The following is a 22,299-nucleotide window of genomic DNA, read 5'->3' as shown; positions in this document are numbered from 1 at the left end:
GCTCCATTGTTGAAATCTTGGATTCCTATCTGAAACTAAGAAGGCAACTGTGACACAGCAAGTAAACAGCTATGTTTTGAGTCTGAGGGGCAACTCAATTTGATTATCACTAAACTAAATGGAATTTAGTAGCTGGAAGGGGATGGCATGGGAAGAAAGTTAAATGCATTGGTAGTTCATTTTTCTTCTTCCACCAATTTTTCTTTTCTTTGCTGTAATTTATAGGTCCAATTATATGTAAATATGTGAATTTAAGTCATCCTTTTTTATTTCCTCTTTTTTGTTTAAAATTGCTGGCAAACACATGGCTATTATGCCTTAATTATGTACATAATTTAAAACAGAAGGTACATCTTAAGTAAGAGGTAATTAAGATGTTCCCATTCTGGCTGAATAGTCGGAAGTTACAAGCTTTACTAAGCATTTATCCTTTCGAGAAGAATATAAGGATGAAGAATTAACACCACCAAACCTTTTTTGGTGTAATATACGGCTGAATAATGCAGTTGAAAGGACAGCACTGAAAATCAATACCATAATACACTTTTTGGCTGCAGTCGTAGAAGTTATTTCTGACAACAAAAACAAGTCTCACTATACTATTTATAAGCTATCTACTATTTGTATGTGATCCTATGTGTAAGTGCAAGCCTGAATTTGAGGCTGGTTTTTATGAATGTGTTCTCTTGGTCAGTTATAATCGAAGCTGTATTTGAACATTTTCATTTCTGGGAAGTGCTTTTAAGCGTCATGGAAGTGCTGCTCATTTGCCAGCTGCAGTTAAACAGAACTGGAATTCTGATTCCATTCTGCCACTGATCAACAAAAGATGGGATGGGTCAACATGAGATTGGCAGGAATGGGCTGAAGAAATCTAATTTCATATTAAGCTGACCTTGAAAGTAGTATGGTGTGTTAATTACGTGTAAAATTCAACAGAGTGGCTGCTTGGAGTTTACAATATGAAGAATGTCCTCACACTCACCTCGAGGGCAGGGCTCTCAAAACGAGGGTCAGAAATCCCCTTGCTCTAGGTGACACGCAATTGCAATCATCCTCCTTCTATTCACTTGGCTAACCTGGAAGAATTTGCTATGTGTATAGATAGAAATGGGTTAGAAAGCTTTGGTAATGGAAGGAAATGGAGATTGAAAGTGTGATTTTGGAATTCATTCACAGTGTCAATATGGGCTGCCACTGAAAATCACATGTGGTCCATGCCCCTGCTCCCAGGGGTATTCCTTGCCCTTGTGCTCAGCCCTGTGATCACAAGATCATGAACTACTGGGATCAGTATTTCTTGACATGATGGGAAATGAATTATTTCTTTGGGTATATTCATTTTCCATCAGATCACTGACCTTCATTCTAAAAAGGCAATGTTCCTTACTGGTTTTGTCAGCAATTTTTTTTATAAATACTTCTGTGCTACAGCAGTTAGCTTGATGAAGCATCACACTAATACCTAGTAGCAACGCGAATGTGTAGTCATCTTAGAAACAGTTTTGTAAGTCCTAGTACCATTTATCTTGGCAATATCACTGTTTATATCTGATAATCCCAATTGAAGCTGAAACCAGCATATTTTTCTTCCACACGGCTTTCCCAAAATTCCCCTAAAAAGGTATGATTCTACTCATGCATGTAAAAAGCCACACTAGTATAGAAGTTGTTTTGCAGCTGAGTGCAGTCATTAGAATAAGAAACTTGTTCTGTGGTAGTTTGAATAGTCTCTGCTGAATTTTGGGATAACAACTGTCTTAAAGAGTTTATTTATAAGCTAGTATCAACGTGTACGTGGTTGTACAGTAAACTCTTGAAATAAATGCATCTAATCAAACAGAAGTGTAAAGAACAGTGTTGTTTACATCACAATGCCTACTAAAACTCTTCATCAGTGCTACTAAGCATGCTTTAAATTTGTAATGAAGCTCATCTTTTTAATTAGGTATGTGTTTCTTTGCTAAGGTAGGTGGCTCTAGAAGGCTGCAGAAGCCAACAGCCTGCCTCTGGCAGCCTGCAGAAATGGTGATGGAGATGTTTAGAGAAACACCTCTGACGAGGACGTGCCCTGACTCCTCCTCATCCTTCTGGCTGGCTGTAGAACTGATGACTGAGTGTGGAAGCTTATCGTTATTGTGAGGCTGGAGAAGGAGATTTGTGTAAATCTTCATTTTTAAACCCATCTCCTCTTAAGTCATTGGTCTTCGTGATAGGATACATTGCAAAGTCAATCCAGTCTGCACCTGTTACTTTGCCAGCCATCCTTTTAAATTTGCTAGGACACGAGGCTCTTTTTTAACATCTTGCAGATCAAGGACAGTGGTGCATCCCACAATCTGAGAGACAGAAGCGAGAACCAAGGGCTAGAAGTTGAAACCAAGTGTGGTTGAGGGAGCGGCTGAACTCCTCCTTTCCTGGTATCTTCAAGTCAAGAGCAGATGTTTTTTTACAAGATAAGCTTAACTGAGTACAGCATGCATAAAGTACTGCGTCATGCTGGAATCGAGCATGAGCTCGTGTTTTGAACACGAGGACTGCAATTTTATGGTCCATATGTAGTTGTAAAAAGTTTCCATTTTTAAGCCCAAGACAAACAAACTTTTGCAGTTGACTGAATAATCTTTTTAAATTTATTATTAAATATAATCTCTAACTTTTTTTTTTTTTAATTCTTCTGATATTTTATTGTGGAGCGTGTCTGCTGTTGAAATTTCCTATAATAATACTGCTTTATTTGCCCTATACTATAGGGAATGCTTAAGGGATTTCACTGTTTATTAGCATGGTGTTTAAGGGACTCCCTTCAGGACCCACCCCAGGGTTTGTTTATTAGGACCCGGAGCTGTACAGTTTTAATGGGGTCATTTAAAATGCAGAGCTCAGGAGTTCCATTTTTTTTCTGTCTAGCCTGAACAGGTTTGCTTTGTTTTGAGCTTATATTTAGAGTTCGTATTTACTGAAGTAGAAATAATGGCTAAAGGAGTTGAGAATACAGGCTTAGCATCGTGCCATAACCCTGTACCAGCTCAGAAACATCCCTCTGCACGCTGCCAGATTTTGGACCCGTGTGCCAGCCTTTTCAGGCCATTTCTTCCCTTTACTGGGGACATAAAGGCACTGGCTTTGTTGGCGTACTTCTATTTGACAGAGGTGTCAGACCACTTTCTTATTATTCTTTTTTACACAGCAGGCTGGTTTCATTTCAGAAGCTGTGTACCTGCTGCTCCTTTGCTCTCGGAGAGCTGTGTGCAAGGGGCAGTGCATCAGCGCTTCCTGCTGCGTGCTCATGCTGTGTTCAGAGTGGTTTTCTGTCCACTGCAGCACCGATAACTGCAAATATATTTAGCAGTGAGGTGACACACAAACTGAGAACTGACTAAACATGACTGTTAGGTTTAACTTTGTGTCTTCTGTGTAAGTGGTCCTGAAATACCTATATTAATTCTTAAAAACAAAAAAACAGAAAAACACCTATCTGCATTAAAACAAAAAAAAGACACATCTCAAAATCAAATTGTAACTCCTGTTATTCATCAAGTTCCTAGCAGGGCCAATTACATAAACTTCAGGGCTGTGTGCTCTTCAGTATTTTCAGGAAATTTGCAGGTGATAAAAGACGGGCATTGCTAGACAGGGGCAAGAGCAAGGCGCTAGTACATGGTGATCACAGCTCTTGGAAGGAAAGGTGCAAAAATTCAAGTAGATTTCTACATCCATGGATGTAGAAAGTCATAAAACGAGGAATTCTACTGTTATGTGAATCTATATATGAATTCTAATTCATATGCTGTAGTTGAAACAAAAGTAAATAAGGAGAGTCTGACAACCTGTGTTAGAGATCAGAATAAATGATCAGAACGATCCCTTGGCTTTTATAACCAATGCATTTGTGCATCACCATCTGCAAATGGCTTGGGAGAAATTTAGGATGATCTAGAAAGATAAACACATTTTAATTTAACTGATGTAAACAGAATGGTGTAACTGCTGCATTTAGACTGGTGCTGTCCCAGCAGTACATTCAGAGATGTTTTTTTCTGTATGAATAGAAGGAGGCTGACGCGTTTTGAAATAATTTTGTCTTGCAGAAGAGTTAGTTGATAAATATTTCCTCTTTTCATAATTACTGTTTGCTTGAGGTTTCCTAATAGCTAAATTCTTATCTTTTAAAAGTTCATTTTTGTGTATTTGCCAAAAGGAAATGAATTCGTCTTCATCGCTATACTTTTCTGTTTTTTTTTTCAGATTTTAATAAGTGAAGAAGAGCCTCAAAATACTGCAAGTAAAGACGAGGATTTCTCCTCCTGTCCAGGGCCTGTCATGGTAAGCAAAAGTCTTTTATAGAGACTCTTACAGAGCAGGATAGGCTAAAATCTAAAAAGCATTAGTGAATTAATGTTTGTGTGTGAGTTGTTGAGCCTAAAGTGTAGTGTTAGACTAAGCTAGGCTAATGCTTTTTTTTTTCCTTAATGTTCATTCAAGACATTCTTTTTTTTATGACTTCATTAACCAGGCTGCAGGAAGATCCATTTCTAATATATTTAGTTGTTTGAGTGCTTGTCTTTGTAAGTTTAGTAACTTCAGTAAGTTACTGATACCTGAATTCTCTAAACAGTCCATCCTGTTTGAACTTTTCATTAGTCATTGATAGCTTGCTATGTTGTGAAGAAGGCAGTAAGTGACAGTGCTGAAGTTAACTGTCAAGCTTTGTTTCTCAGGATGAAGAGACTCAGCACAGCCTTGAATGCATCCAGGCTAATCAGATTTTTCCCAGGAAGCAGCTTATCCGAGAGGATGAGAACCTTCAGGTAATCACCACAGTGCTTCTTGCCGGTTGAGATCACGATGTCACTTGTTGAGCTGGGTATTTTCTGGTCTCTCCTGCAGAATTTTAATTTGTGAGTCAGTACAGTTATTTGAGAAACAATTTCTGTTCAAAGACTCGTGTACGTTTGGACAGGACAGAGAGCTTGTGCAGTATGTTGCAGGAGTTTCCTCAGTGTCTGAAAAGTAGAACCATATACCCATGTTGTAATTTCAAGTGCTAATTCCTGAACTGAGAATCTACTAATAATCCCTGTCTACCAACACTAGGAAAGTTTTTACTACATAGTTTGGAACTCTTCATGTTTCAATAAAACAAACAAAAAAACCTCCCACCTAACACTGTTATTCAAGTTCTGCCATTACTCCTTGTTACAAAGAAGCCAGAAGTCATGTTACACAAAATTGATTTTTTTGTTTTCTTTTTTTTTCCCAAAGTTTCTTTTGAAATTTCAGGTGATATAATCATGTAGACATCCTTATATCAACTGAAGAGGTAGTTTATTTCATTTTAATAGAAAATATTTTAAATTAATTTAAACTAAATCATTGCAAAACCAGTTCTGTTTCAAGTTGATCCCTTAGACATGTTTCACTCAGCTCAGCTAAATTGGGTTTAAATCTTGGTTTTAGTTAAACAGTTGCAGTTTTTAGGTGCAGCATAATAAGATTGCAATCATAATTTCTTTCCAACCTATAAAACAGCAGCATGTCATGCATTTTCTTGTTTGCAGCAAGAAATACAAGTCAAAATGTATGATTTGTCCAACTGACTTCCACTGTGTAGCAGTTAGGTATCCAGTCTAAGCTGGTTGTCTGAGCTTGCTTGGTGAAGGGACCAACAGTGTAGAAGGTTATGCATGATTCACTTTAGGATGAATTTAATAACACTGTGGAAATGCCACATTCCATGAAGTAAGGAGCAAGAGCATAAATCAGAAGGTCAGACTGCTTGCCAAAATATGAAGATGTTTTGCTCAATTTTTTTTATAAAAAATCACTGTTTTAACTAACCAAGCACATTCTACTCAGGCAAACTATGGGAAAAAGAGGAATTGTATAAAACAGGCTGCAGTTCCTTCTTAGCAATAATAGCTAGGTTTGAGTTCTCAGCAGCGTTTCGGTTTGTTCTTTTGTTATTGTGTACTTGAGTGGGTATTTATAGGAGGTATGTGGTTTTGATAAATGCTTTCTAAAAGATTTCTCTTGCTGTTCTGAAGGTCCCGTTCATTGAACTTCATGGTGAGAGTACAGAGTATGTAGGACGAGCAGAAGATGCCATCATTGCACTTTCTAATTACAGACTTCACATCAAATTCAAGGAGTCTGTTGTGAACGTAAGTGTTATTCATGCTACTACAGTAATACAGCTATTTTGAACCCAATCTAAATAAAATAATTAGGTGACAGTACAGTGATCCTGCCTTTTAAGGTTAGTGGTAATAGAAAATCTCTTTGTGATGCTCGTTGCATTTTTCACAGAAAACAGATGTGGTTTTAGACATCAAAAGGTGGCTCAGCACCTCTGAAAATGAGGCTCTGTAAGGATACTCCTCATCAACTTTATGGTCCTTCTGTAACTGGCTAAGTCTGCCAGATGTTCTCCTAAGCTCTGTATATGGTCAGTAGACAAGCCCAGGGTCTTCCAACGGGCTGTCTGCAGCATCCAAGCTAGGTTCATAGCTTGCTTAGAGAAGCTTCACCAAGAGGATCTGGAAGAGTTTAGCTACTGAAGCTTGATGCCTGGAGGTGAACAGTTTGGGTGCTATCATTAACGCAAGAGATCCGTGAATTTTACCTCCTTGTCAGATGCCTGTGCATTTCTTCATAGAGCTTTAGATCCATTCTTAAAAATTGTTACATATCTAGCTACTCAAGGTCATAGAAATGTTATATAAAAATAAATTAAATGGGCATTGTGAAGTCCCTTACAGTGGTATAATTGGCATATGCCAGTCTTACTAGTTACAGTACCAGCTGTGAACTATATAGAATTCATTAGGACATTATACATGGCACAGAAGTATTTCTGTAAATATTTATAATAAAACCAGCAAAACAAATCCAAACAGGCTAAGCATGTTTTTTCCCCCATGGTGATGGGTTTTTTCACCAGTCTCCTTAGTTGAAGTCAAGTCCTTACCCTAGCTAGTTGTAGACAATTGCAAGGTGTCACTCATGAATCCTGAGCTGTGAAGTGTAAATGTAAAACACCGAAACTGATGCGTGTTGTTCTAAAGCGGACAAAAGCAAGGGCAACAAAACATAAGAATTGTCAGGTGCTGTCACATATTTGACTGAGACACATGCAGCACAGCGGTCTGGAACATCAGTGAGATTTCCTGTGCACGTAGCTGTGTTAACTTTTGACACCACATCAGTCTTAAATTTAAATTGTTCTTTTATCGTTTTGTGCCAGAGCCAAATTATTAATTCTAGAAAAACATTGTTTACTGATTGTTTAAAACTAAATCTTCACTGTTTTACGTTGTCTCTAATTGTATGGCTCTATTACCTACAGACTTCTGTGTGCCTGTCGTTGTTACCATTAATCACATAAAGTGCTCTTTTAGTTCATGAGTTGTCAACATAATGGGCTGAATAGGCGTATCTGCTGGCTAGTGAACATCTGCGTACAGCATAATATAAAAAGCACACGTAAAGTGCTAGAGTTCATGATGGTGTATTTTTTTCAGCAAACGTATTATTTCTGAACACGGCAGTTAATTTAAAACGATGGCAGGAAATTTCTGATGGCAATAATTTAATTGGACATTTAAGGGCTCTTATCTTCCACTGCTGACCATACAAAGGAGATGGTGTATGTGTATATGCAGAGGTAGCATAGCTTTACTTTCCGCCTCTTATTCCATAGTCAGTCCTGGGTTACGATTTGGGACTTGGAAGTTAATCTGTACGTGCACCTGGGGATGGGAGCCAAGGGTCAGCTAGGTGCTAGGATGTCTCAACTGTAGCCCAGCCAGATGCATCCCTCCGTATTGTCACCAACAAAGGGAGGATTCATTATGAGGAGTGCATTTTATAGGGGGCCATATCTTTGTTATATGAACATAAACTCTAAGGCTGAATTTTGCCAATAGGCCTGCTTTAATAAAACTATTACTGTAATGTTTACTGTTAGCTTTACTTATTTTTTAATTCAGAGTCCAACTCTTGTATGAATTTGGCAAGTAGAAGTGACAGTGGAAAGGACTGAATATTTATAAACAAGGAGCCGAGACTTGAGAAACGAGCGTAATTCTAAAAATCAAGAGTTTGTCCTTGGGAATGCCAGGAAACGACTGAATTACTTTATTAGATAAGGCACTAATGAATGTGCTGCACTTACTGTTGTGTCTGTCCTTAGGAGTATTGGAGGATAATTTTTGAAGAATTGCCAATGTAATGTTTATGAACAGCCACAAAAATTAACGTCTTCTTAAAATATTATTTGTTTGAGTTCAGGAAAGACAGCACAAAATTTTGTCAATATTACCATGTTAGTGTTGCTTCACTGACTTCGATGTGCAGTGTTCTGACCTTGTAAGGCCTGAGTAAGAACTCCGTCTGATGTCTCTGAGGTTGTTAGTCCTGCTTTGTTTGTCATCATTAGTGAGAAAGATTCAATTAGGTAGTGTGGCAGGTAGAGTAGAATATAGATTGTTCTTCTCTAATCATATATGACCATCACTAATTACTTACTGTGAACTCTCTGGTACTAGAATTCAAGGCAGACAAGATTTGGAATACTTGTAAAGATAAAAAGGTATTTGTAGTAATTAGGAACCATATCTCAATTGCTAGAGTTTGGAATAATAATCAGCTTGGTTATTGTTGATCAATTTTTATTGGTGATTTTCTAAATGAAATCTTCACTGAGTACTGTTTGATCACATTCATCTAAATTCTTTTCTATTATTATATCGCTAGACCTATTCAGAAAACACCTGGCTACTTTTGAGAAGGCCTTTTAAAAAATGTAAATGCGTTTACTAATTGTAGGGATTTGATTTTCCTTAATTTTCAGTGACTTTTCTAGAAATCAATACCCTAAGGCCGGATTTAGTACCAACCTTCCCACCTCAGCAAAGAGAGGTATTCGTGTATGTGAAAGAAGATTGTTAGCAAGCATCTGTATTACAGTAAAAACACTTGTGAGAAGTGTTTGTTCCCAGTGGCTGGGTGTGCAGCTGTTCTGGGCAGACACGTCCTCTTGCAGGAGGTGGAATATTCCTGTGCAGTAGCTGTAGGAATGGACCTCCAGGGAAAGCAGAATGCACGCCAACTACTTGTACCTTAATAAGGACAACTGCATGAAAGAAATGGGATCCAGTTAAAAATGGATTCCTAGTCTTTGTTTTTGTACCTCACTGTTCTCTTTTTGTTTGCAATTCAATAGACTGGCTGTCCAAACGATGCTTGTGAAACCTCAGTAAGTAGCACAATGTTGCTAGATCACTTGCTGCACCTGTGCTTGAAAATAAATACATTTAAATGTTGATAATGCTCACCTTGCAACACTGCAGAAAAGGGTTGTATGTGTAAGTCCTTTCCATGGATAATTTCCTAGATCTGAGTAGTAACATGGACATGGAGTTTTAAATGCAAAAACAAAAGATCCCTTAGACCATGCACAAATTGGAGGGATTATGGCATTCGAAAGTGTTGCCTTGTATTTATCTATGGGATTATAATGCAGACTCAACAGTGATATCTCAGTGCACATAACGAGTTTGGTTCCCAGGCTGCTCTCTGTTGATTGGCTTTCCTTAAGAAAATTTCAAACTTTGCAGCTGATATTTCTGTCTAATCATTTTTGTCTGGGTAAGCTAATTGCATTTATGGGGGAATTAAAATGTTAGTGTATTCTATGAAACCCTGGGTCTGAATGTAGCCTCTTTCAAATAGCAGATTTTGGACACAGGAGGGAAAAAAAAAAGTCATACTGGCAAGATGAGGAAGATTTTCAGTCTTTAGGATCTAATGAGTTTTAGCATGAGCTTTCCCTTGGCCTTTAGTGGAAAAATGGTTTGTCTGGTTTCTTCCCAGCTTTATATTACAGTTGTGGGTCATCTGTGCTGAGCAATAGCTTAGTGTTGTCCCCAGGTCCTGGTTGTCTGACTGTTCATGTTGCATGTGTGTTGGTCCTCAAAGCAGAGAAATGGACTAAATAACTACCTGCAAGGCAAAACCCAAATGCAACCAGGTGTAATTAAAAGCAAAATGTGCTTCAGGTACTCCTTGTAGGCTGTATGAACCAGATTGCACCTGGAAGGATTTGACTCCTTCCATCTACAGGAGTGCTTTAAGCCCTTCTGAGCTGACCTTGCCGCTTTGGTATGTCCATATTCCATCCTACACCACGCTTCAGGATGTCCAGCACGTAGCCTTGGCCCTGTGCTGTTGAAGTAACCAGTACGTAGCAGAACCCTAACATTATTTCTGGCTCCAAACTGGAAAAACAACAAGGAATTACTAATTCCAGCTCATGAGCCTTGGGTGCCACCTGGTACCCAGTAGTCTGAGGCCATCTGGTGTGCAGGGTAGAGAGTAAATCAGATCCTTCAAGAGTAAATGTGCTACGAAACAGCTTGAGTGTGGTCCACGGTGTGCTTCTTGGCACCGTGGTTGAGGACTGAGCCATGCAATGGGTCCTTTTAGCAGGTTTAAGCATAACCTTTCATTTTCTAACTACAGAGGTATACTTCTTTGAACCTATATTGTACTGCAGCGAGAAGACAGCTCCAGCAATTAAAAAATAAAAGAAAAAATGATTCCAAAAAGGTAAAAAATGGAGTCGTAAAATGTTGCTGTTTAAAACAATATATACATATATATATATTTTAAGAAGAGACAGTCAAGAGGCATAGTGCAAGAGCGTAATGTTCTGCTGTGATGTGGTTGGCCTTTGATAACAGTGCATGTTTATTCTTATAAAAGCCAAAATGATTGCTTCTCCACTGCTTTATTCAGATAGGCGCTATTAAATGGGGAAGCCTGCAAATAGAATTGATGGCTCTTTCAGGAGCAAACGAACGGCGCTGGGCGTCTGCCTCGCGGTGTGATTCAGCCTGAAAAACAGAACAATGAAACCGGGAGGTTATTAGTGGGAAAAATGGGAGGACGGAGGCAGATAATTTTACAGAGTTTTATGGGGTAGTAAGAGTAATGGACAGGAAGGAGATTGAAAATTGAAGAGGATCAGAGGATAGGTTTTTATGACCGGAAAAGAAAATTTACAAGACTGATGCGAAGGTTGCCCTAAAGAAAGAAACAGCAAATTTTAAGGAAATAGATGGGGAGCCGTGTGCAGACTGTAAAGGGAAAAAAGAATGGCTGCTGAGTGGAGGGCAGATTGGAAGAGAGCAGAACAAAGAATGGCTTTGAAAGAAGGAAATTAAAAATAATGCATTAGTAGAAGAATAGTCAGAATGGCATTAGGGTGCAGACAGGGGAAGAGGAGCTGGAATTGGACTGCAAGGCGAAGAACTGCTTAAATGAAGTGTGTGTTGGAAATAATGCAGTAACAGAGGGCTTGGAGAAAAAGAATATTAACAGGTGAAGGAGCATTTGGCTTAAAAAGGATGCCCTCTAGAGCCTCAACTCATAAATTAGCGGGAATGGATCTTACTTTCTGCGTTGGTGCAATGTGAGTTTGGTAGTTTTAAATAATTTATCGGTGTTCATGGGGCTGTCCAGCTGGGAAGGGAGAAAGGAGGGTTCTCTAGTGTTAGGTCTGGTCCAGTCCCTTAAATTATTAGACAAAACTATCACAATCATTTTATCTGCCTCACAGCCTAGAATCAAGTAGGAGAAATAGTGGAAGGAATTACTGGTTAAAATAAAAAGGCTGTAGCAACAGCAGTGCATCTGATCTGCTTGTCTGTAATGCATTTAAATAGTGGCTTAAATCAGTGGCTAAGCCCATCAGCATCTTCAGCGTACCTCTTCTCACCACTCACTTGTTCTGCTAGAGCTGGCTGGCTCTGCAGTCAGTTTTAGCATCCAAGAGGATGCCTGCTCGTGTAGCTGGCCATGTCATTGATAGCAGACTGTTGGCAATCTCAGAACAGTAACAGGGCTGAAAACACGGACCAGAATTCAAGCTCCAGCTTTACCTGAATACCCTAACTTCTGGGCTGTCAGGTCAGACTCCATCTCGTCTAGTGTCCTTGTGCCTGAATTTTATGTGCTTTACTGGCCTGGTTGCAACAGAAGGACCAGAGGAAAACTTCCTCTGGTGGCTGGGGGCTGAGCAGAGGGTAAGGATTAAGCTCGGGTATTGAGACAATACCTACCTGTGGTATTCTGGGGATTGTAAGCTCTGTGCAGTTACCTGAGCTTTTGCATTCTTAGGATGACTCTTGACTTTTGGGTGAGCTGGGATAGTCAAGGTGCAGCCACGAACTGTGTGCCTGCCTCCAGGAGACAGAATGATGACCATTCCCTTGGGCCCAGCATTTACTATTAGCTCTCTAGGCATCTTCCTGCTCAGGATGAGTTTTCTTGTGGTTCTCATTTCTGAGGCATCACTTTCCCCCATCTGCTGTTTTTAATTCCATTTCCTTTGATCATTCCACTCAAATCGGGCACTTCTTACGCATCGTGATGCCTGAGAAGCAGCAGTCTTGGCTCCACACCCCAGATCCTTGATTGAAGGTAATCTTCAAGGACTTGTGCCCAGAGTCATATGGAAAGGCACTGGCAGAGCAGGGTCTTAGAGCCATCTTGTAAGCCCCAAGCCTGAACTTAAACTGCCGGATTGTACCCCACTGATGACAAGATAAGAGAATTTGAAAGTTTTATCTGATAGCCTTTGTTGTACTGAGGGATCCCAGTGGCAGAGGTTTTCTTGCTTTGTGTAACGTTCAATATAATCTTTAATAAACATTTCAAACATTTTTACGCTGTTTATTGTAAATATTAGCTAAATTGTATAACTGTGTTTGGAATTTAGGCAGTTATTTCTGAGGTAGTTGAATACTAACTCTTACTCATTGCAGACCACAATGTACATTTGTCAGTGTCGGGTAAAGGTCTAAAATATTAATGAAACTAATATTTTCATTGTGTGGTCTCTTGCTTCCCATCTTTAAAGGTACTTGCATGTGCTTACATGTTTTGCCTGATCAAGCTTCTGCCAGTTACATATGCCATAAAACATTAGAAGTGCATATAACTACACCTTTAAAACTGAATGATTCAGCTTTATTACTCTATTTATTTATTACTCTAATGCTTTGATCACAAGAGTTAATCTACACAGGGCAAATGATTTTCCCCAAAGAAGGAATGTGGAATATGTCCACATAACAAGCATCTAGACTGCAGCAGTCTGTTAAGGGGGAATCTTACATAGAGTTTTGTTTTCAACACCAATAGCTAAAATTACATTTCCTGAACCTCTAAATTTGGACCAACAAAAGAGAAAGATGCTTCCAGGAGAGAGGAGCTTGTGGGTTTCTGCTGCTTTTTCTACTATTGCATATGTTACCAGTGCTGCAGCCCTCTCCCTGATTTAATCTGTAATCTCAGGTGTTTTCATGGGATCCCTTAAGGTTCTTGGGCTATACAGCAGTGGAGCTAGAAACTTTACTGATCTGTGGTACCATACTCCAGAGCTTTTGAAGTAGCTATACTTAGTTTTTGTTGCTTTTCTCTCTCTTTTCTGTTTCCACATAGTCCTTGTGAGATATGCCAAGAAATTACAATGTTAATGCCATTTGGAATTAAATCATATAATCTTTTTAATTGCAGGTTCCATTGCAGCTTATAGAAAGCGTTGAGTGCCGTGACATATTTCAGCTTCATTTGACTTGCAAAGACTGCAAGGTTATAAGGTATGAATAGGCCAAATGCTGAATGGGCTGTGACTTTGCCTTCCATGTGCTGTGTACAGCTAAGACATTCTAGGGAGATGTGTGTGGGTTTTTTTTCATCTTTTGTGCACTTTCTTTCCCCCCAAAATATTTTCTTCTGTCTTTGTGTATAATATCTGGCCATTTTTGTAAAGAGGATGGGATTAAGATGGCATGCATTTTATTTGGAAGTTAATCTTAGTCTCACTGTTTTTTTCCCTGATTTACAGTGAATGCAGTACTGGTTATAAGACACAGAACTAGATAAAACAGCTGAAACACATACTTCTTAGAAAAAAAGCGTTAAGATTTGGGGTTGAGGTTGGGGTTTAAGGTATGGGCTTGTGTAGTTCTACCTTAAACCTTCAGACAGGATAGCATCAGCCATCTCAGGTTTTTAGCTGTTGTCAGAGTGCAGAGACTATCCTTAAGACACAAGTAGCTGGTTGAAAAAGAAAGTCTGGGAATAAGGTAAAGCCAGGTCTTCAACCCACCTCGGTAGACAGCAAAGTAGCTGTCATGTGTCATGTTAATATGCTTCTGTCCTTCAGCATTCTTCAGTGTCTGCCCCTGGGTTCTCTGAACTTCACTATTTCCTACTTTTCTGCTGGATAAATTAATTTTGATCTATAAACTTTAATTAACAAGAAAGGAACACTTCTTTTTGATTAAATGTTTGCTGGCAGTACCTTTCGTATAATGAAATGCGCCCCAGTCACATCTGAGCACTCAGAATGTTTAACAGGCCAGCTGCTTCCTGAAATGCTGGATTTTGATGAGGTCTGATTTTACTTTAGAAGTAATGTTTAGTTTAATTTGAATTAAATATTTAACTTCCTCTTAACTTATAGCTCTTGACATTTAAAAAATTCACTCTTCCTATCTACATTAATTTGTTAATCCTCTTCAATTGTACAATGAATACAAATTATTTGTATTTATGTCCTCCTTTACGAATTTCTGATCAAAATTGCAGTTCTGAGAATCAGGACTTGATGAAAATGACCACTGGAAATAATGAGGTGTGGGCTCAAGATCCCAAAATTGGAACACGTGCATGTTATGTTTCCTGAACAAAGCAGTTTGTGTTTTGAATAATTGGGCTCAAATGAAGATAGTGTTGAAAATGACTAATACCAACTTTAAAACAATTTAGAAAGAAAATGGGATACTTAGGGTGAGATGCATCTTGTCTAACTGCAGACAGTTAATAGACAATTAACCAGTCTGAGCTAGTAGTGAAGGCTCACTTTATAGTCAGTGATGAGAAATAAAAGCTTCAGGGCTGCACTTCCTCGCAGCTATTTTAGATGTGTTTCATAAGATAGCAGGAGCTGCACATGTCGTCTTCCTTCCACTGCCTGACTTTTAGATATTTACAGGTAGGGATAATAAATCCTGCCCTTAGAGAATACAGATGCTGTCATTAATGATGAATGTAGTTGAAACCAGACTGAGCTGAATGCAAATATTTGGTGAATATTTTATAACTATAAACTCTTGAAGAAATCTGTCAGGGAAAAGTAAAAATAAATCACTGCACTAATTTCCACCCTTTATTCCAAAGGGGCCAGAAATCCTCTTTGAAAAGACAAGCCAATGCCATTTTAATATATGGCTTTGAAGATTATTTTCTCCTGTGCAGGGAATGTTCTTGCTCGTTGTTGTTAGTATGTAATGTTAGGAAAAGCTTGGATTCAAAAACATTTTTTCTGCTTACCATCAAGGCCAGGAAAGAGAATTTTGACATCTATGGTAGGGGAGTAAGGTAAGATTTCACATACTGGCGTTTGTCCCCATTGTTCTCAAATTAAGTATATCATTCAGATGGATCTTTTGTCTAGATTTTGATGAAAAATGCATTCTTGCTTGCAGGAATGTGATAGATTATAATGTATGCAGTGGTTTTATGAGTTAGTTTCCATCTGAGACCACCCTTCAGCAAGACGACATAATGCAGTTCTGGTTTGTGTGAAAGCTGCACACTGAGCTCAGGGATGCTCGCCATGATTTTAAACTAGCCATACCCATAAACATCTTCCTTGTCCATGACTAGTAAGGCATGCTGGTGGTTTATTTGCAGTCACAGAATATTGCTTTCATGCTTGCAGTTTAACTTGAATCCTTAGGTATTTATTTCTGTACTAATACCCTAAGGTTTCATTTTTACTATCCACTAGAATGTACACAGAAGTAGAACTAAATTATCAATGAGATGGTTCTTCTCATTTTTAGCTTTCACAAGGGTTTTCGCAGTCAGCCAGACCTTATAATGTGGGCACCTATTCCTGACAATTAATAAATAAATGTTTATTTCTGTGGCAGGTGTCAGTTTTCTACTTTTGAGCAGTGTCAAGATTGGCTGAAGCGTCTGAACAATGCCATCCGCCCTCCTTCGAAGATAGAAGACCTTTTCTCATTTGCCTATCATGCTTGGTGCATGGAGGTGTATGCTAGTGAAAAGGAACAACATGGAGACTTGTGTCGGCCAGGTACGTGGAAGCACTTTGAGGATCATCACACGTGATTTGAATAGGAACTGCCTGCTTGTTGCTGACATCCACAACTTTCAAAAAAAATTATGAACAATTCAGTTTTTCTGTTTAAATTGTACCAGGAAAATTCTCATATGGACTTCTTTTACATCAGTTCTTGCACTTCTTCCTTGGTTATATAGTATACCTTCACTTTCAGCAGGGTGTTTAATGTCTCACATGTCTGACTCTGCACAGTCTGAATTTTGTCCTGTCTGAACAAATGGGAGATTAGCTCCCACCACAGCTACTTTGGGATCAAAAAGCTATGCAAAACACTCCCTGAATGGCCTGGGGAAATTAATATGGTGGATCTAATTTAGTCAGTCACGTGTAATACTAATAACATTTTGTTCACCAGGGCAGCAACTTTCATTCTAAACATTTTGTATGGATTGTGCCCGTGTTTTTGTAGTCATTGCCTACGACAGTGGTCTTCAGCGTGGATGTTCAGCAGTAGGAGGTGCAGGAGAAAGACGCCTCTGAACTGTTTCTGAGGTTCACAACTGCAAGACAGGGACCTATTTTTACTGAAATATCATCCACACTGGAAAGTTTGAGAAGTCCACAAGTAAATAAAAACTTAAAATTGCTATGCTGGTGGTTATAGCATTTGTCTGTATCCGAGGAAATCTGTGTTCTGGGCCCTCTCCAGTCCGAGGCCCTCTGCATCCATAATCCACGTATCTGAGAAAAATGGCCTAATTATAGGAGGTTCGTTAACAGAGGAATGACGGTGTGGTTCTACCCCTGTTACTGAAGCTGGAGTGTGGTTTAGCAAAGACTGTAATTTCCTTGAAGCCTGAGGAAGAGCAGTCAACAGGTAGCACACAAGTGGGAGGAGGTGTTGCTTGGTTCTGCTTCCTCTTCCTGCACTTTACACACATTGTTAGCAGTTGCTGAAAAAGAAAAATCCTCAGAGCAGAATTTTGAATTCATATCTTTCCCCTCCCAAGTAAACTTGTTAACTGGAAGGCAGCAGGAGTGTAGATGGTTTACTAAGTCTCCTTGTGGGCCTTCAGGCAGAATTCAGCCTGCGTTACATGAAGCAGCATTTACTTTGTGATTAATTTTTATCAAATAAATTATAGTTAAAATGAATCTATGGGAATGTAATTAATCCAAGACATTGGATTTATTTATTGTACATCAAAGCAGCCCAGTGTTTGATAGATACGGACACAAATACTAGTTGCTTCCAAATCTAAATATCAACTTCTGTGAAAAAAATTGTAAAGTGTTAACCATGTCTGCAATGGCAGATTAGCACTGTGGCTCACATGACCAGTGTTTATTATCACAAGCCCACAACACGTATAGCTTGCTTTTTCTCCGATTTTAAGAATTGGTTGGGCGTGCCTAAGAAATTAAAGGTTATTCACCTTGGCTCAGAGGCCTCTTAAATAAAATATCTGCATTTGGGGAAGACCAGACAAAATGTTAAGGCTAGGGTTTCGCTTTTCAGAGAGAATCTGTGATTTCTTGATGTACAGAGTAGCTGAAAATTAGAGGGAGGAAGGGAGAAATCAAATGTATTTCATTTTCATGTAGTTTCATGTGTTTCTCTAAAACCCATCAGCAGTGTGCATCAGCTGGTTGGGGATAGTTCTAGTATTCTCATCTGCTATCCAGAATATTTCGTCAGTATGTATTACAAGTTTTAGTGACTTCTAAACAGCAGTGGACAATGAATGAAGCCCATCCTCAGTGCTGCAAGGACACGTTGCTCGTCCCACAGAATGTTTAAGGGCAGTAATGAAAGTTGTTGTGAAGAGGAGCACGGCAGAGGTCTCCTGGCCAGAATGCTGTGTCCCAGTTCACTTCTGCACTTGAGAAATCAAAGGCCTGTCCTCACAGAGGGCTGCCAAACAGCTGCTGCAAAGCAAGGACTCAAGTAGTTCCTATGCTTCAGGATGATAAATTCTAGGTTGCTAAAATATAATACATTCAAACTCATGCAGGGAGTAAGAGTTCACGTGAGAGGTGGGGAAATGTTGGCAAGCTCTGGTCTGATTGACCTGGTGATAAGGAAGGGGAAGCAGAACTACAGCGCCTCTGTGTGACTGACACTCTGCAAAGTCACAGCCTGGGAGGCAGAATTGTCTCTTTTTTTTTTTTCGTTTTTTGAAACTGTTTTACTAGTGACACATTGTAAAGGAAGCGGTGATGGTCAGGCAGGTCCATCATTACACCACCATGAGCCTTGAAGAAAGAATGCTGTCTCTTTGCATGGTGCCATTCTCCCGTTTTAACTTCAAAATAACATAAGAAAAACAAACTTAGTACACTTCCCTAAGGCAGATCTCACGCACGTCTTGAATTGCAGAGAACCAGTTTCAGTGTATGATCTGACCTGTAGAAATAAAGAACGCTGGAGCTTCTCTTTCACAGTTAATTTCACGGTCCTGTAGTTAAGCCATTAACTCTTACTTTTAGTTTGCCACTTAGTTTAACCACGTACTCTTAGTTTACCTATTTCTCTATATTTATCTCTAATTGGTTGGTAATATCACATAAAAATGTTGGGCATGTACATTTACATCCTTAGAGGTACATGTCTCTGCATATCTCATGTATTTAAACACACTAAGGGTTTTCTGAAATATAACAGAAAGATGTAATACTCAAAGCATTATTTTTTCAATAGATTTTTCCCCATTGATTGGTACTGTGCATCTCCAATTTAGAGATGGAAAACTGAGATGCAGACTAAATTGCAGGGCTTGTCTACAGTCAGGTAGGAAGCCTGTGGCTGACATTGCATGCTAAATGACCGCCCAAGTTCCAGACCATATTCTATATACTACCTCTTCACATATCAGTCAGACCAAAGCTTCACGTTCTTCTCATTGATAGAAAATTCTGAATTTCAGAAAAAAAGAAATATCTGCTAGCATTTTCCCACTAAGGCTGCTGATGGATCTAAATTGTTCTCATTTTTGCTGATACGCTTGGTTCTGGTTTGCAGTGTTGTTTCTTTTTGTTTTGTTTTGTTTTTTGGATATGAATATACAGAGGACAGTCATTTTGGGGAAAAATTGGAGAGCTGGTATGGGAGAGCCATCAATACAAGCTGTGGTACTCTTGCTTGATTTTCAGATAGGGTTATGAGACAGACTGGTTTTGAACTTTTCTTTCCTCTTTTCAGTTTTTAGTAAGTATGAGTACAGTGGTGGTTTTCTCTATTTTGAAAGGTAAGAATCTTATTTCACCTTTATTTTTTCTGTCTCCTTTTGATACCCAGGAGAACATGTAACTTCAAGGTTTAAAAATGAAGTGGAGAGGATGGGTTTTGATATGAACAATGCCTGGAGGATTTCCAACATCAATGAGAAGTACAAGTAAGTTATGTGGGCTGCTGGTTCCCAGCCAAATACCTTCTCAAAACACCAATTTTGTTATAGCGGATTACTGGAACTTTTTTCCAAGTTCTGCAGTTCATAATAAGGGACAACTAGAATTATGAGGGTGTTTTTTTGTTGTTGTTGTTTTGCTATTCTATAGCATAGATGTGCTTTTAAATTATTATTTAATGTTTTGTTAGCTGTTACAACTTCATAGGCTTAGAAATACCAGATTTTGATGTGCTTGCTGTAAGACTCCTTAGAGAATAAACATTCCAATGCAAGAAAGGGAAGCCTTAAGAAGTTGGCAAAGAGTAGAGTTGCATTGAAATTTTAAAAAGATTTTACAACACGTCTTGTTCTCTAGCTTAAGACAAAGGCTTGTGGGGAAAAAAATGTTGGTTTGGATGAGTCAAGTTCATAGACCCTGAAAATAAGAGTAAAACACTTATTCTGATCCTGAGAGCATGGATAAATATCCCCTCAGTCTACTGGGAGAGAGAAAGGCGTTCCTCCATTCATGGTTGGTAGGACAGTGTACTGCCTGACCCCGATGCAGTTCAGTGCAAAAGCAGCAGTAACACTTCATAATGAAACATGTTTCATTGCATTGTCTTTGGAGGATAATGACTTGCAGTTGGTGACACTACAAGAAGAATATTTGTCTTGTCTCTAAAAATGGAGGGAAGTAAAAAGAGCTATTCCTTACATATTTAATACTGGAGAAGAAAAAAGAAAACTTCAGTGTCATATAGAAGCAGAATGATACAAACACACTCCTTTCGTTCTAGTGGCCAGCACTTGAGAAAAGATTATTTTTTCAGCATGATTGATAGATTTTTGTGAACAGTCTTAGAGATGTGCTCAAGTCTGTCCTCATGCAGTGATCTCTTTTTAAGTGCTCCTACTTCTTGCAACTTCGTTGTTAGAATATAGTTTCTTTTTTTTTTTTTTTTAGTAAGATAGAACAGGTATTAATATATTCTTTGAAGTTTTTAAGAATTTTCTCCAAGTAGTGTATGTATTTTTGAATGAACTGTAAAAAGTATTGTGGTCTACTGGCCGGAATGATGATCTAGTTAGAACTGGCAACACACAAAGTTAATTCTTGTTATTCTTGTTTCCCATTTCTTTTACTTGGGTTTTGCTAGAAGACCTTTTTCTTTTCTTTCTTTCTTTTTTTTTTTGAGTTCTGTTAGAATTTATAACCTTGACATTATGGCCTATTCTTAACATTTCCCCCAGACCAATTGGTGAGACAAAGAAAACTATTTTTGCACAGTCTCAGAACTGTGACATTCAATCCAGATGTGAGGCTGTGTTTATCTGTACAATAGGGTGATTCTGTACATTTTGTTGCATTTTTGCCCTGGGTATGAACTAGTTTATTATTCAGCAATATATTGCAGTCACTGCTGACTGCTTGCCCGGTTCTCTTTGGCAGTCGTGACTTTCTTGCTTGAATTGTGGAGTAGGAGATAGATCTAGTAGAAGAAAGTTCCAGTTAACCAGTCAAACATAAGCCAGTGCACTCAAATTCCTGCCTTCAGGGAGGGTTGATCAGCTAATGTAATTATTCATGCATTATACAAGTTCATTGTCTTGAATCCAGTAGCCCAGGTGGCTCTTCTATGTTTTGTGCCCCAGAAATTGTGAGTGATTTATTCTTTAGCATGGAGAGATGTGGAATATTTTTTCTGTCGTCCAGTTTATTTCAGGTGGTGGAGTTAAAAATTATCTATATGCAAGTTTCCCAAGAAAACACAAAACATGAATTTTCTGATCCTGAAATGCACTTACATACCTTGCTGTTCATAGTGCTTTTTATATATGCTAAGGAGAAACTTAATGACATACGATCAAACAGGAGCTATAACAAAATAGCTTACTGAGATGAACAGCTGTCAGATTGCTAATGCTGCTTTTTTTTTTTTGTTTGTGTTGTCTAGAAGGTGTGTAACTGCTCTGTATCTCCTGCATTCAACCTTTTGCACCACTTCTCTCACAGGCTCTGTGGCAGTTACCCACAGGAAATCATAGTTCCTGCCTGGATCACGGATAAAGAGCTGGAGAGCGTGGCAAGCTTTCGGTCCTGGAAGCGCATCCCTGCTGTTGTGTACAGGTGAGCAGGTGGAACAGCCTTCACCAGTCTGTGCCTGAGGTGTTCCAGCAAATAAAAGCTGAAATAACGTGGAACTGGGGATCTTGGCTTGTCATGAAAGGTGTTGAGGCTCCTGTGGGCCACAGATGTCCACTCACCAAGCCTGACAGACTTCACCAAAAGTGTTAAAGATACTTTATTTAAAGATATTTTATTTTAAAGATATTTTAACACTTTTTTAAAAAGATGTTTTATCTTTAACACTTTGAGAACAGGGCCGTGGAACAAAATACAAAGCACCCTAATGGTTCAGGTAGCAAACAAGGATGACAAGGAGCCTTCATATGAGAAAAAGTTCAGGCTTGTGTTTAACTGACAGCACAGTGTGACGTGTTAGGCTTGGTGGTTTGGGGCCTTTGTCTCTACATTTGCTACTTGTGTACGTACATTGCTTTATACCTATTGAAATCTCCCAGAATGTGTGATATAGCAGCATGTACTGACACTTGTCAAGCCATGTGTGAAGTAAGACAGAGGGACTACACAGTCAGTCAGTGAATAACGGTTTGTATCTTCTCATTCCAAATATGTGTTGTGGGAGCACTCAGCTTTGCATGTCCTGCAAGTCATTCTTA

At 38.9% G+C, this 22,299-nt stretch overlaps 1 protein-coding gene across 5 annotated transcripts in view; it reads left to right on the top strand.

Moving 5' to 3' along the window:
- Positions 1–22,299, top strand: part of MTMR3 (myotubularin related protein 3) — a 76,936-nt gene that overhangs the window by 30,274 nt on the left and 24,363 nt on the right. For all 5 annotated transcript variants that reach the window (XM_032198798.1, XM_032198799.1, XM_032198795.1 and 2 more), the window contains 7 exons: positions 4,249–4,326; positions 4,722–4,811; positions 6,048–6,164; positions 13,585–13,667; positions 16,011–16,177; positions 19,464–19,560; positions 21,572–21,685. In XM_032198798.1, the coding sequence (XP_032054689.1) occupies positions 4,324–4,326; positions 4,722–4,811; positions 6,048–6,164; positions 13,585–13,667; positions 16,011–16,177; positions 19,464–19,560; positions 21,572–21,685 (671 nt within the window). In that variant the 5' untranslated portion in view covers positions 4,249–4,323. The remainder of the gene's footprint in view (positions 1–4,248; positions 4,327–4,721; positions 4,812–6,047; positions 6,165–13,584; positions 13,668–16,010; positions 16,178–19,463; positions 19,561–21,571; positions 21,686–22,299) is intronic.

Source organism: Aythya fuligula, chromosome 17 (genome assembly GCF_009819795.1).
Source record: "Aythya fuligula isolate bAytFul2 chromosome 17, bAytFul2.pri, whole genome shotgun sequence".
Taxonomy (NCBI): Eukaryota; Metazoa; Chordata; class Aves; order Anseriformes; family Anatidae; genus Aythya; species Aythya fuligula.
This window is presented reverse-complemented; position numbering and strand designations above follow the sequence as displayed.